Genomic DNA, 13,066 nt, shown 5'->3' with positions numbered 1-13,066 from the left:
AGAATCCACTATAGAGGTCTCTGCACTTGAGGAGACATGCTGCGTATGAAAAGCGCTTTATAAATTAAGTTTAATTTGATAGTCCATGGAGCATAACCGATTTTACAAGCATCATGTGCACTACGTCATTACACAGTCACACACTGGAAAGATGTGGAGAATTAACTACAACTTTGCAAAGCATCTTAGAACATTTTTTCCCATATATACAGCAGACAAAAACAGTGACGATACTGTTGAAGACAAATTAAACCAAACCTTCGCAACTGCTCTACCACTGCCCACCCACGCATATAACATTTTATACCATAGCGTCTGATTCAGTTAACAAACCAGGAATCATGGGGCATGTGGAACAGCTGGGCATTGACGAGGTGCTAATAGTGATTGATAAGAAGGTGATTACTGTCGGATGTTTGCCCCTGACAGTTGTAATGTGCCTCTGTATGTCGTCTTAATTAGGAGCAGTCCTGATGATACTTGTGCGTAAGCTCTGACTCACCACATTGTCATCAGCTAAATATATGCACCCAGCTAGGATTTGTGTTTACACCTTTGTCACGTTCTCGTCACTTCACACGTCTGAGTTGGGATCAGGGACAGAACTATAAAGCTAATTTGATTTGATGGGAAGTCAATCATGTTTTGACAGAGAAGCTTGATTTTGGAGTTAAATTTAATGTTGAGTACCAGCCTTTTTTTTTAAATAAATGTGTAAATTTTATTATTTTCTCCAAATTGTATTCATGGGTTTCAACTTGTTGTTTGTAGGTGACAACTTGACTTTTCACCATTCAAAATATATAATAGTTTCTTTTGAATTATCATTTTTCTATTGCAATGATCCCCATTTTTCATCATTTTCAAACCCGTGGATACTGTAAGCAGCACTTTCTGACAAAATGTGACCACCGTGGACTGTCTACTGCTAATAATAAAGAATAATAGAGAATTTTATTTCTTTTCAATCAGGAAGTAAATGTTGAAAGCAGCAGTCCGATTGGGTGCTCTTGGACGGGTAACCACAGTGTTACTTCACCGTCTAGAAAAAGCTGTTAGAAAAAGCTGACCAAATTTGTGCAAGAAGATTAATGCATGTGGATATTAATGATTTGCCAAAGGGTTTGTGAGAGCGAGAAAGGAGTTGGGCGGATTTAAATACCTACTTCCTTCCTTCGCAGTGTGAAAATCAGGTAGTGCACAGTGGTGTCCTAGATGTATTAAAATTAGATCCACAATAAATAATGTATGAAGCGAAACAGGATTGGTAAATTGTCCAAAGCAGAAAAATCAGGTGAATACAGTGCTATCATTGTCTATATGCTGTGTTCTGATTGTGATTATGTGGTCTAGATACTGGAGGTACAATGAGGAAATGAGGACAATGGACCCGGGTTACCCAAAACCCATCACCATCTGGAAGGGCATCCCGGACTCTCCACAGGGAGCTTTTGTGGACAAGGCCAATGGTATGTAGCCTTTACTATATGGTGCTTCTGCTGGTGGTCTGTTAGGGTAAATTTGAATAATTATTGCCACTTTTCTGCTCATACTTGCCGAAAAGCATGTCAAAATTTCCCTGTGAAACTTGCCATTGCAAATGAATGATAATGTGAATAGCTGCTCTGTCTATAAAAGTCAGCCTTGTGATTAACTGGTGATTAGCGGGTGTTCTCGGTCTCACGCTATTAAGCTAATAACTGAACGTATTTCATTTCATTTTCTTTCATTATATTTATACAGGGAGAGCCCAGTGAGAGTACTCAGAATCTCTTTTTCATGAGCGCCCTGTTAAAATACAGAACAATAAAACAAAAACAGACAAAAGAAAAATAACTACATAGATCCATTTAAAACATTAAAAACAGGTGCAGGAGTGATTATTAATGTTTATCACAGTTTTTTAAAGTGCATTTGGGGCACCAGTGTATCCAGTTTTTGCATGTCCTTGAAATTTATTCCATTTTTGGGAAGTAAAATAGACAAAACCTTTTTTTTTCCCATTTCACTTCTGGTGTGGCCAACTTTTAGTCTTACACAATCATGAGACCTTGTATTAAAAGTTTCCGTATCAAAGTTCAACAAGGAAGTAAGATATTCAGGCAGTTTATCAAGTAGTCCCTTATAAATACGTTTTATACAGTGTTGTTTTCTTCTGACAAAAGCGATGGTCAGCCTACTTTGTGAACAGTGATGGGTTTCAAATTCATCACGTTCATCATGTTATGAAACAAAGGGCTGAGTGAAAGAGTGAATCTAAAGGTTTCAAAGTAGAGGCTGAAGTCTGCATGTTTATTATATCTCCAGAATCTACAATGGACGATTTATTTTCTATAAGTCAACGGGGTTAAAAGATTTGTTGCTATAATAAAAGGATAATTTGGATTTTAAACTGTTACAGAATTTTGAGATAAGTAGTTACGGGATAAGGATACGTTTTTGTCAAGCCAAAACCCAAGATTTTTATACTCTTTTAATGTACTATTTAGAGGGACCACTTGCATACAAAATAGCATAATCTGCATATAAATGTATGAGGCTGTCTTTTACATAGCAACCGATGAAATTGAAATTAAAATTCTCCTTTGCCTAAATTTAAATATCTGATTCAAACCCATTGGCCACTCCTGCCTGGGTTCTGTTTGAAAGATTATTTTGGAACCAATTACATGTAGCATTGTCGAATCCAATGTGCTTCAAGAGGATTTTATGATTTACTGAAACGTTTTAGTTAAATCAATTAACAGTGCTACACAATGTTGTTGTTTGCCATCAAGAGCTGTGAAAATGTGGTTGCAGTGACAGTAAAATACCCTTTTCTGAAACCCGACTGATAAGACTTCAAAATGGAGCCTTCATTTAAGTAAATTGTAACTTCATTTGCAACTAACTTTTTAAAAACATTTGTCAGACAAGGTAATTTGACTTGAAATTATTTACATTTTTGGCTGTCCCACCTTTAAGAGGGATCTTACTGTCCTCCAGAACTTGCTGGATTTCTGGGACTCTCTATCAGCACAGACATGAACTATTTTCTTTCTATTGAAAAGGCAATACATTCTCCATATAAAATATGACCCAGAACTAACCCAGAGTCATTTATTACCTAATATTACCTCACCAGCAGGAACCTTATCCTCAAAATCTAATTTAGGTTTTACACTGAGCATATGAAATGGCCCATTTAATAATATGCAAAGTTTAACATCCAAAAATTATTAATCCTCTGCCAGGAAATGCCTCTGACCTAAAAATGTAATTTTAAAAATCATTGTACATTAAAATGCATATTTTATTATGTTGTTTTAACCTTTAAAAGAATGTGACATTTATAAAAAATTAATTATGAGTGTTATATTTTATTTTTTCCAGGCTTCACCTATTTTTACAAAGGTAAAGAGTACTGGAAGTTCAACAACCTTCTTCTACGTGTTGAGCCCGGATATCCCCGTTCTATTCTGAGGGACTTCATGGGCTGTGACGGTCTCCCAGCAGACCCCGATTGGGACTGGAGCCCCCCAGTGGCTGAAGAGCGTCATTACGACAACGGAGACGCAGACGTGGTCATTAAACTGGACAGCACGGGAGGCACAGAGAAGGCAGTGGCCATAGCAATCCCCTGTGTCCTGGCACTTTGCATGATGGTCCTCCTCTACACAGTGTTTCAGTTCAGGAGGAAGAGCACGCAGCGCCACATACTGTACTGCAAGCGCTCCATGCAGGAGTGGGTCTGAAGGACTAACCCCATGGAGACGGGTGTAAAATGCTGATAAAAGGCGAGTTATTGCTCTAAGCCTTGGTAATGACAGTAGTCCATAAGAGTTGCAGTGTGGGCAGATTTAGCCCAAACTCATAATATGTAAGAAGCAGCAGAACTCAAGTGAAGACAGCAATGGAGCTGTGTCTCCTGTGTCCTACAACTTATAAATATGTATCTGCTTTGACTTGTCTCTCAAATGGACTTGAAAAAGAGACATTGTTGAGTGGGACTTTTGTCTGTCCTCGTCTCTGCACGCCACTTAACAAGCCACTAGCGCAAGCCAGTGGACAATTAGACATAGGGTACTACATTCATCTTCTAAGCGCCCTAACATGTGTTTGTTTATTTGGAGTCCATGTACAAAATGATTCATTGTATGGAAGGCTAAAACACAAACCAAATAGACTTTTCTTCCAAAGAGGATTAACACCCAACATTACTTCAGTGATTTCTCTCTAATGTTGGCTGTAAGATGGTGGCGTCAAGGTTTTCTTTGCCATTTCTATTCATATCTTCCCATCTGCTGTGTAATTAGCAAGATAGGAAACAGTTTTAGCGCAGCCTATGAACCGATGACTGTTGTGGCAGGGTATCTCTGAACAGGGGCCAACAAACCTCTTTGCAATACATGAGACCGCCTTAATCACAGGTCGCTTCCTGAAGGCTCTGTGGGAGTTCACCACAAGGATTTACCATCTTCACTCCGACTGTTTACTTTTGTTAATGCAGAGGAAGTGGGAATTGTAAAATTCCACAACAACCTGTACAGTACATCGACACAGGCCATCTGAGTAACAGATCAACACTTTATGTTGCTAGTCTCCTTATTGGTCTGCAATGCGCAGTGTATATGAAGATGGATATAGTCTGAATAATTCTCAATATAGATGCCACCTAGTGGTAGGGTTTAGGATGGCCCATTGCTGCTGTTACAGTAAATAGAACTGTTAAACATGATTATACATAACAATTCCCTCATATGAATTCATAATTGATGTAATTTCATCAAATCTGTATAATAACCATTGAATGAAGATGCAAAGCACAACTAATGTTCAAGTTTATTATTATTTTATTTGACAGTTGAAATAACAGAATACTATGAGTATTGATAGGTGGGCTCTGATGGACACTGCTGTCCTTAACACTTTGTCTTATTATAGCCTTCTATGAAGTAAATATTAACTAGAAGAATATATTCACACTGCAGGATTTGATTTGTGTGACAAACATTAGTATCAGAGCAATAATGTTTTCAGTGAATCCAACAGTTACATGTTGTCATGATTTGAATACATGACCCATTTAAGAGCTCTGTCCCAGCTCTAAATTTAGCATGTGCTTCCTGATTAACAACCTGTTCCCAGCCAAACCAATAACAACAAACACTTTGTCCATCTTTATATACAGACCAATGTCCAACTGTGTTACTCAATAAAGTTTAGATTTTAAGAACATTTTGTACTTTGTACGGTTACAACATAACAAGACGGACATTAACTGCGTTGTGGTCATACAATGTAATAGAGACACAAACATTTCAACTTCTTACCACTGTATATCAGAGCTACTGTATATCTAATATGCAACACAATTACTCACTGAAAAAGGGAACTGTGCTACAATCTCTGTCTATGTCAAATCAAATATATCAATTTACTTACGCTCTACTAAAATGACTAATACTTCTAATTAAAACTTAACTAACATCAACAGTAATCGAAAACACATTTTCTGAATAAGAAATACTCTACACAAATAATTCCTCTACTATACTAATTGATTACATTTACATATAAATGTAATAAAAATGGATCAATGTTAAAACTTCATATCTGGTCCTGTAATGGCCTTTTGTAGCTGAAAAGTGGTATTATATTTCTGTTAATGGAGACTAAGTTTGTAAATATTGGTGCTTTTTGCTTTTGTTATTTGTTTACTTGAAAGATTCTAAAGCATCAGTGATTATTACCTTTTTGGCACTTTATCATCCAATTTCTTTTTATCTTACCATAATTATCTTCCATTTAAAGCAACGTTATTTCGTCATCAAGTCCATACATATCATGAAATTCCTTGTAGAGCTTAGCATGGCCAGTCATATATATTAATTGTGCATCAAAGTGAGTTGGGGATTTTCATTCAGAACAATTGCAAATATCATCCAACTAATTGTAACAGCCAATCTTATGTCATGCCTCATTTCTAATTTGCTGTTTGTCAGTTTGAATTCAAGCTCAATATTGTTTTATATATTGTGAAACATTAGTATGGCTGGCCAGGCTTGGTCAATCTCTACACTGTTATGGCTGCTATAGGGAAAACCTCAGTGGCTTGTGTGTTGCTTCTGATTTTGTACGTTGTTGTTCAAATTTGTGGTCTTTGGAAAGGGTTAACTGCTGTATCATTGTGAGGGTGTGAGGCTGTAGAAATTCAAGTTTTATTTAAGAGTATCTGATTTCGTATCATTAAATTAAGACAGCCATTCATAGTAGAAACATGTCACTTGAAACACTGGCTTCTCTGACGGGTTCATTTTTGGCCATTTCTTCGTCTGCGCTGCTAAGCATTAGGGCTAATTTGGAGTGTCATTAAAAAGAGTACATGTGGTTGATTAGACAGCGATTGAAAATGTCAAGAGTGTGTGTGGGATAAGAGCATTTGTCAAGATCTTAGGTGTAATAGATTGAAAAAGTACAAGATTTGTACTTATAAATGCTGTATATGAAGTATTGCATATGTACATACAGAGTGAATACAGTTTGCTTGGGTTGTTTTTCATTTTAAAAACATGGAAATTTGCTGTGTGTTGTAAATAAACCAAGTGCATAATGACAAATGTCGTGATGTTATTTCCTTGACCCATATATAATTAGAGAAAAATTAAGAAATTAATTAAGAAATTAGCGAGAAACATGTATTAGACAGATCAGACAGTCCTTAATAAAAATGATTTCTGCGTAAAACAGACCTATTCGCAAAGCTTTTAACCATGTTAAATTTGTTTCCTCTTCTCATTTATCCTCTTGAAGGTGTTTTTTGGAGTGATTCATATATGTTTGGACAATCTTTAATCACTTATTTCCATGATGCCATACACCTATTGCTCTGTACTTTCTTCACGCTCCAATTTCATTTTCTTAGTTATATATTTGATACATGAAGAATTCAGCAATGTTATGTAGTAATTTTGTTACAAATGAAAAAAAAAATCTGACACTTGTTCGCATGATATGCAGCTATCCATTGAAGGTGCCGACTCTTTGTTGTGATGATGTTTACAGTGACGTCAGCTCCCATTGGGCACCGCAGTTTTCTAACGTGGAAGTAAGTGGACTTGTTTGTTTTATTAAGTTGTTTTAGATTAATATTGTGATTTCAAATCAGCAAATTATAACATAATCATCTGCGGGTGTTGTAGCCTATCTAGCAGGCTTAAGCACAATATGGGTTCTTTAACATTCATAATGGTTGATGAGGCATTTTCCACATTTTCCAATAATTAACTTTATTTAAATTTCAAAGAATTAAAAAATCTTTTCTTTTCAGTAGATACAATTACAAAATTATGATGACATGGTGAAAGTAACTGATTCATATTTAAAGTGTGAATTAGCAAAGGTACATAAGCAACTTACTACTACTTACTACATTCCATAATAATTAGTTAGAAAAATGTGTGAGTCAAAACATTGTGCATAGTTGTATATTAAAGTATAAAATATTATTACTTCTTGTCTCCTTGGTAACATGTGGCTGAAGACATTGAAGGGCACATGCTGTCATTGGTGATCTCTTTGTATCCTGGAGCATTGGTCAGTCCGCTCGCTAATAACATAACAAATAACAAAGTATGTAAGTATCAATCAATCAATGAATGTGGATTAAACTTGTTACCTTGGAAGAGATTGTGAAAGAGGCAGAACTCATTTGTATTGGTGGCATTGGAGGGTGAAGTTACAGAGTAGGCCTGAGGAAATAGCATTGAAAGAAAAAATACCTCATTGGAACAGTTCATTCATAGTATCATCAAAACCCAACACACAGAAAATATTGATGATTGATCAATACATAAAACAGCATTTACCGCGATTTTGCAGAACTGCGGGTTTTCTGGAGGGTAAAAGTCAAAATACATCATCGTAGAAACTTTTAAGTCCGGGGATGTGTGAATGACCTCCAGAAATGAAGGGGTGGACTGAATTAGCTAGAAGAGAAACACATAAAAACTATTAGTTCAGCATTTATGGATCCCAAATTATAGTATATGGGTTTATATTTTTGGCAACCGCAGAGAAGAGAAACCTTTATAATCCAAAGTAAAAAGCTTTGGCAATATTCCCAAACTGATCCAAAATGTTTCACACTACTATACAGACTACACAGTTTACAGTACAGTATATAAAAAGTACAATATTACTTTTCAGACGATAATCTAATCACCAATAAATATTTTTTCATGTATTTTTACCTCATACATGCACTTCTGCTGTTCATCGACACATTCGCTGGAGCTCCAAGTCACAACCTGCTGCACCAGAGCACGTTTTGGTACGACACAAGGAACATTCAAAAGCCTAAAACAACATTTCGATATTATATAAACATACTATGGACCTTAACATTGAAAATCACATAAAGAAAAAAATGAAACTGTACCATATTGCTCTACATGAAGAACCCTGGGTTGAAAAGTCGGCCAACAGCAGTGGCAGAAGGAGCACGGAGGTAGTGAGCACAATTGCTGTCTTCATCTTTGGAGCAAAATGAATCAAAACGCTCAAAATTAGGAGCTTTTTAAAGGACCAAGATCAAGGGCACATTTTTCATGGTTCTCAAAATGCCTTTAATGTCATCACAGTCATTTCTGGGCTAGAGATGCAGTCATCAGTTAGTTTTGAGAATTGAGATACTGTCTTTCCCTAAGGGTTTGACTCATGTGACCACAATCAAAGGTTATCACATTATGCTGAGCTGGAATGGATCATGGAATATGGAGTTAAACCACAGCTTCAACCCGTTCAGGCTGTTGTTGTGTGCTTGGGCAACACACTTCACGAACCTTGTCGATGCAACCCCATACAAAACAATCTGCATTGCCTTGTTTTATGTAACACCAGGTTAGGAACATAATAATAACTTATCCCTTATCAAAACCTGCTCAAACATTTTCCACCAATTACACAATGATGGAGAAATAAGGTAATGTAATACTGTACTTATCAGTGCCAATAGTACAAAATAAAGCAAAGAAATGCACACGTTTTATTCAGAAAAGTTTGACCGTTCGATACAACAAAATTTTGTACAAAGAGTTTGGAATAAAAATGGCACGGATCCCCATGTAATCATCATCCCCTTGTAAAAAGCAGCTGACTCTGTTTTATATGCATTTGGCAGTTTTTCTTGAAGGACACATTTTTTCACTGATCTCTCTGTAGCCTGGATCCTTGATGAGTCCACTCGCTATTAGACATCAAAATAAATACTTGGAGCCAACTTATAAGAGGAAGAATGTGTGGATGAATGGAAAGCCTTACCTTCAAAAAGATACTGGAAAAACAGAAGTCATTAGGACCAGTGCCATTTTAAGGTGTGGTTACAGAAAAAGCCTGCATAACAATGAAAAGTCAAAATGATTACAAATGAGCATTAAACATTTAAAATGAGTTCATAGCAGCATTTCTTTATTTTACCATGATTTTGCACAACTGTTCAACAGCAGGAGGAGTGAACTGAAAAGACATTTTTGTAAGTTTCCATGTGCTCTTGGATGTGTGCCTGACATCGAGTTCTGATTCACTTGACTGAATTATCTGAAAGAAAGAAAAATAACCCAACAAATTAAAATGTCCTATATTATGCTGTTATGAGCCATGTTACAATGTAGTTATCTCCTCAAAAACATACCTGGAGTTGTGCTTTGTTTCATTCACATATGCTTGAGTAATCTTGCATAATTAGTCTGTCTACTTCTCAAAAGCTCAAAATGCTCTGTTCCACCTTGTGATATCATGAAACAGTAAGGTTAACAGCTACCTTTTACTTTTTGTTCAGTACAGATTGGCCAATTGCAGTTTTTAAATTACCCAAATGATTCTAGTGAAGGTGTATGAATTTTCTGTATTACCACATGATACCACAAGGTGGAACAGGGTGTTTTCTGTTTGAGAGAAGAACTCAGCCTAAATGGGTGACGTTTGTGATGAGGAAACATTATAACATAGATCAGAGAGCAGTGTAATATGGGCCCTTTAAATAAAAAAGAACAGGGATATTACTAACACTTGTGTTATATGAATTGGTGAAACAGGAATGTTGCTTATAGTGAAACCACTGAATTCTCACAATCCCTTAGATGTCTAAAGTTGTTTGATCACAGCAAGAACTATAAATACACAAACACATTTTATCAATACTATTTGATTATTTTCTACATTTGAACTAGCTCTGTTAATATCCATCCATCCATCCATTTTCTTCCGCTTATCCGGGGCCGGGTCGCAGGGGCAGCAGTCTAAGCAGGGACTCCCAAACTTCCCACACCCCAGACACGTCCTCCAGCTCCTCCGGTGGGACCCCAAGGCGTTCCCAGGCCAGCCGAGAGACATAGTCCCTCCAGCGTGTCCTGGGTCTTCCCCAGGGCCTCCTCCCAGTGGGACATGCCCAGAACACCTCCCTAGGGAGGCGTCCAGGTTAATAGTTAGCATCAATTACTTTTGTATTTTATGTAGTGTCCTTGTGTTGTGCCTTTAGAACAGGGGTGTCAAACACATTTTCATCGAGGGCCAAATCAGCAAAATGTCTGCAATCAAAGGGTCAGGCACTTGTTTATTAACCATTTCTGTATTTATTACTTATTCAAGTTACAAATATTACATATGCCTTTGCAAAGATGTAAAAATATGACTGTGTGTACCTGTGTATCTCCTGATAAAACAACATTATAAGACCATCATACCTTTTTACACATAAAATGATGTGGAGGGCCACATTTGGCCCTCGGGCCACACATGTGCTTTAGAGGCACCAATTATTGCACCTCATACATGCACTTTTCCTGGTCATCCAAACACTTTTCTGAGCTCCGGGATTTGACCTGATGCACAAGAGCATGAGTTGTTTTACTGCAAGGTTCTTAAAAATCCTGTGAGGACAAAACGCATACAACATACTATATAACACCACAAGTAGAACAAAGAAAAAACTATTATAATTATTTCTATTTACTACATAACTCTGCAGGTTACATCCTCTGATAACAAATCCACCAGCAGCAAAGGCAGGAGTAATGCAGCAGATGTAAGCAAGTAAGTGTATTCACTGTTGGAGACTTAAGAAACACAAATGACTTCTGTGAAATATCGAGGCTTTTAAAGAGCTGACAGGAATGGGAACTTTGTATTTCACATGACAAACAGCTACGGGCCTCGAGTGTCCGGACCTACATTTCAGAGGCTTTGTATCCTACAATAAGCGAAGTACACCAATTAGCATGCCATTTGCTGATGTAAAGAGTAGCCTGTGGGTTACATATGACTCATGTACAATTAAATCTGTAACATGTGAATGGAGTGAGGTGTCTTAGCTCAACAATGGCCATATCTAATCTTAATGATGTGCATTTAAAGGAGACTAAAGTGGGATACACCAGTATACTCCATGACACAGTTTTAGGCAGGGAAAGTTTATTTATATAGCACAATTTGTATACAAAGTAATTCAAAGTGCTTTACAAAATAAAAAAGACATTAAAATCACAATATAACAAATCAATATAAATAATCATAAATGATCACTAACATGTCGGAGATGTACTTTGGTGCTAGTCCATGGAGAAACTTGTACACAAGCAGAGCTGCTATAAAGTCTCCTTTTTATTTTCTGAGCCACAGGAAGCCAGTGCAGAGACCTGAGCACAGGACTTATGATGTACTGCAGCTGTGTTAAAGCTCGTTTGGAGAGGCCAGTGAGCAGGCTGTTACAGTAGTCTAACCTACTGGAGACAAATGCATGGATAAGTCTCTTTAAGTCTGGTTTTGACAGTATATCTTAGATTTTTGCAATGTTTTTAGATGGTAAAAAGTTGCAGATGTTATTGATTTCATGTGGCTGTTAAAGTTCAAGTCTGAGTCCATTATTGCCCCTAGATTTCTAGCCTGATTTGAAGGTTTTTGAGAATGAAAGGCTGGAGGTGACTGCTAACACTTTTGCTTTGTTTCTGTGGGCCAAAAACTATGACTAATTATTTATTGTTTGGAAAATGTTACATTTGCCTAAAACAATGCAAGTTTCACTTTATTTTTTGGCATCTCTCCTCTCTTTGCTCCCTCAGTTAAGTCACTCCCCCTTCAGAGAACTATCGCAACACAATCAGTGTGCATCCTGCAAATGAAACTGCTGAACATGACATCAGGTTTGTCAAGTTGTGGTGTACAGTTTTGCATCATGTTTTTGTATATTTAAGGGGAACTGTCGTGTGGGAGCATGGATGGCGTAGACTTGTGGGCTGAGTACTGCACAGAATCTTACAGCTAACCATAGAATTCAAATAGGAGCTGGGAGAGATACAGTGAGGCAAATAAGTATTTGAACACCCTGTGATTTTGCAGGTTCTCCCACTTAGAAATCATGGAGGAGTCTGAAATTTTCATCTTAGGTGCATGTCCACTGTGAGAGACATAATCAAAAAAAAATCTGGAAATCACATTGTATGATTTTTTAAAAATAATTTATTTGTATGTTACTGCTGCAAATACGTATTTGAACACCTGAGAAAATCAATGTTAATATTTGGTACAGTAGCCTTTGTTTGCAATTGCAGAGGTGAAATGTTTCCTGTAGTTTTTCACCAGGTTTGCACACACTGCAGAAGGGATTTTGACCCACTCCTCCACACAGATCTTCTCTAGATCCGTCAGGATTCTGGGCTGTCACTGAGAAACACGGAGTTTGAGCTCCCTCAAAAGATTTTCTATTGGGTTTAGGTCTGGAGACTGGCTAGGCCACTCCAGAACCTTGATATGCTTCTTACGGAGCCACTCCTTGGTTATCCTGGCCGTGTGCTTCGGGTCATTGTCATGTTGGAAGACCCAGCCACGACCCATCTTCAATGCTCTAACTGAGGGAAGGAGGTTGTTCCCCAAAATCTCGTAATACATGACCCCTGTCATCCTCTCCTTAATACAGTGCAGTTGTCCTGTCCCATGTGCAGAAAAACACCCCCAAAGCATGATGTTTCCTCCCCCATGCTTCACAGTAGGGATGGTGTTCTTTGGATGGTACACATCATTCTTCTTCCTCCAA

At 37.3% G+C, this 13,066-nt stretch overlaps 1 protein-coding gene across 1 annotated transcript in view; it reads left to right on the top strand.

Moving 5' to 3' along the window:
* The window catches only part of mmp16b (matrix metallopeptidase 16b (membrane-inserted)), a 31,199-nt gene extending 24,600 nt beyond the window's left edge, over nucleotides 1-6,599 (top strand). The window contains exons 9-10 of the mRNA XM_033983097.2: nucleotides 1,354-1,469; nucleotides 3,373-6,599. Of these exons, the coding sequence (XP_033838988.1) occupies nucleotides 1,354-1,469; nucleotides 3,373-3,734 (478 nt within the window). The 3' untranslated portion in view covers nucleotides 3,735-6,599. The remainder of the gene's footprint in view (nucleotides 1-1,353; nucleotides 1,470-3,372) is intronic.
* Nucleotides 6,600-13,066: the final 6,467 nt, after the last annotated feature.

Source organism: Periophthalmus magnuspinnatus, chromosome 17 (genome assembly GCF_009829125.3).
Source record: "Periophthalmus magnuspinnatus isolate fPerMag1 chromosome 17, fPerMag1.2.pri, whole genome shotgun sequence".
Lineage (NCBI taxonomy): Eukaryota > Metazoa > Chordata > Actinopteri > Gobiiformes > Gobiidae > Periophthalmus > Periophthalmus magnuspinnatus.
The sequence above is the reverse complement of the archived record's forward strand: the minus strand, read 5'-3'. Positions and strand labels throughout refer to the sequence as shown.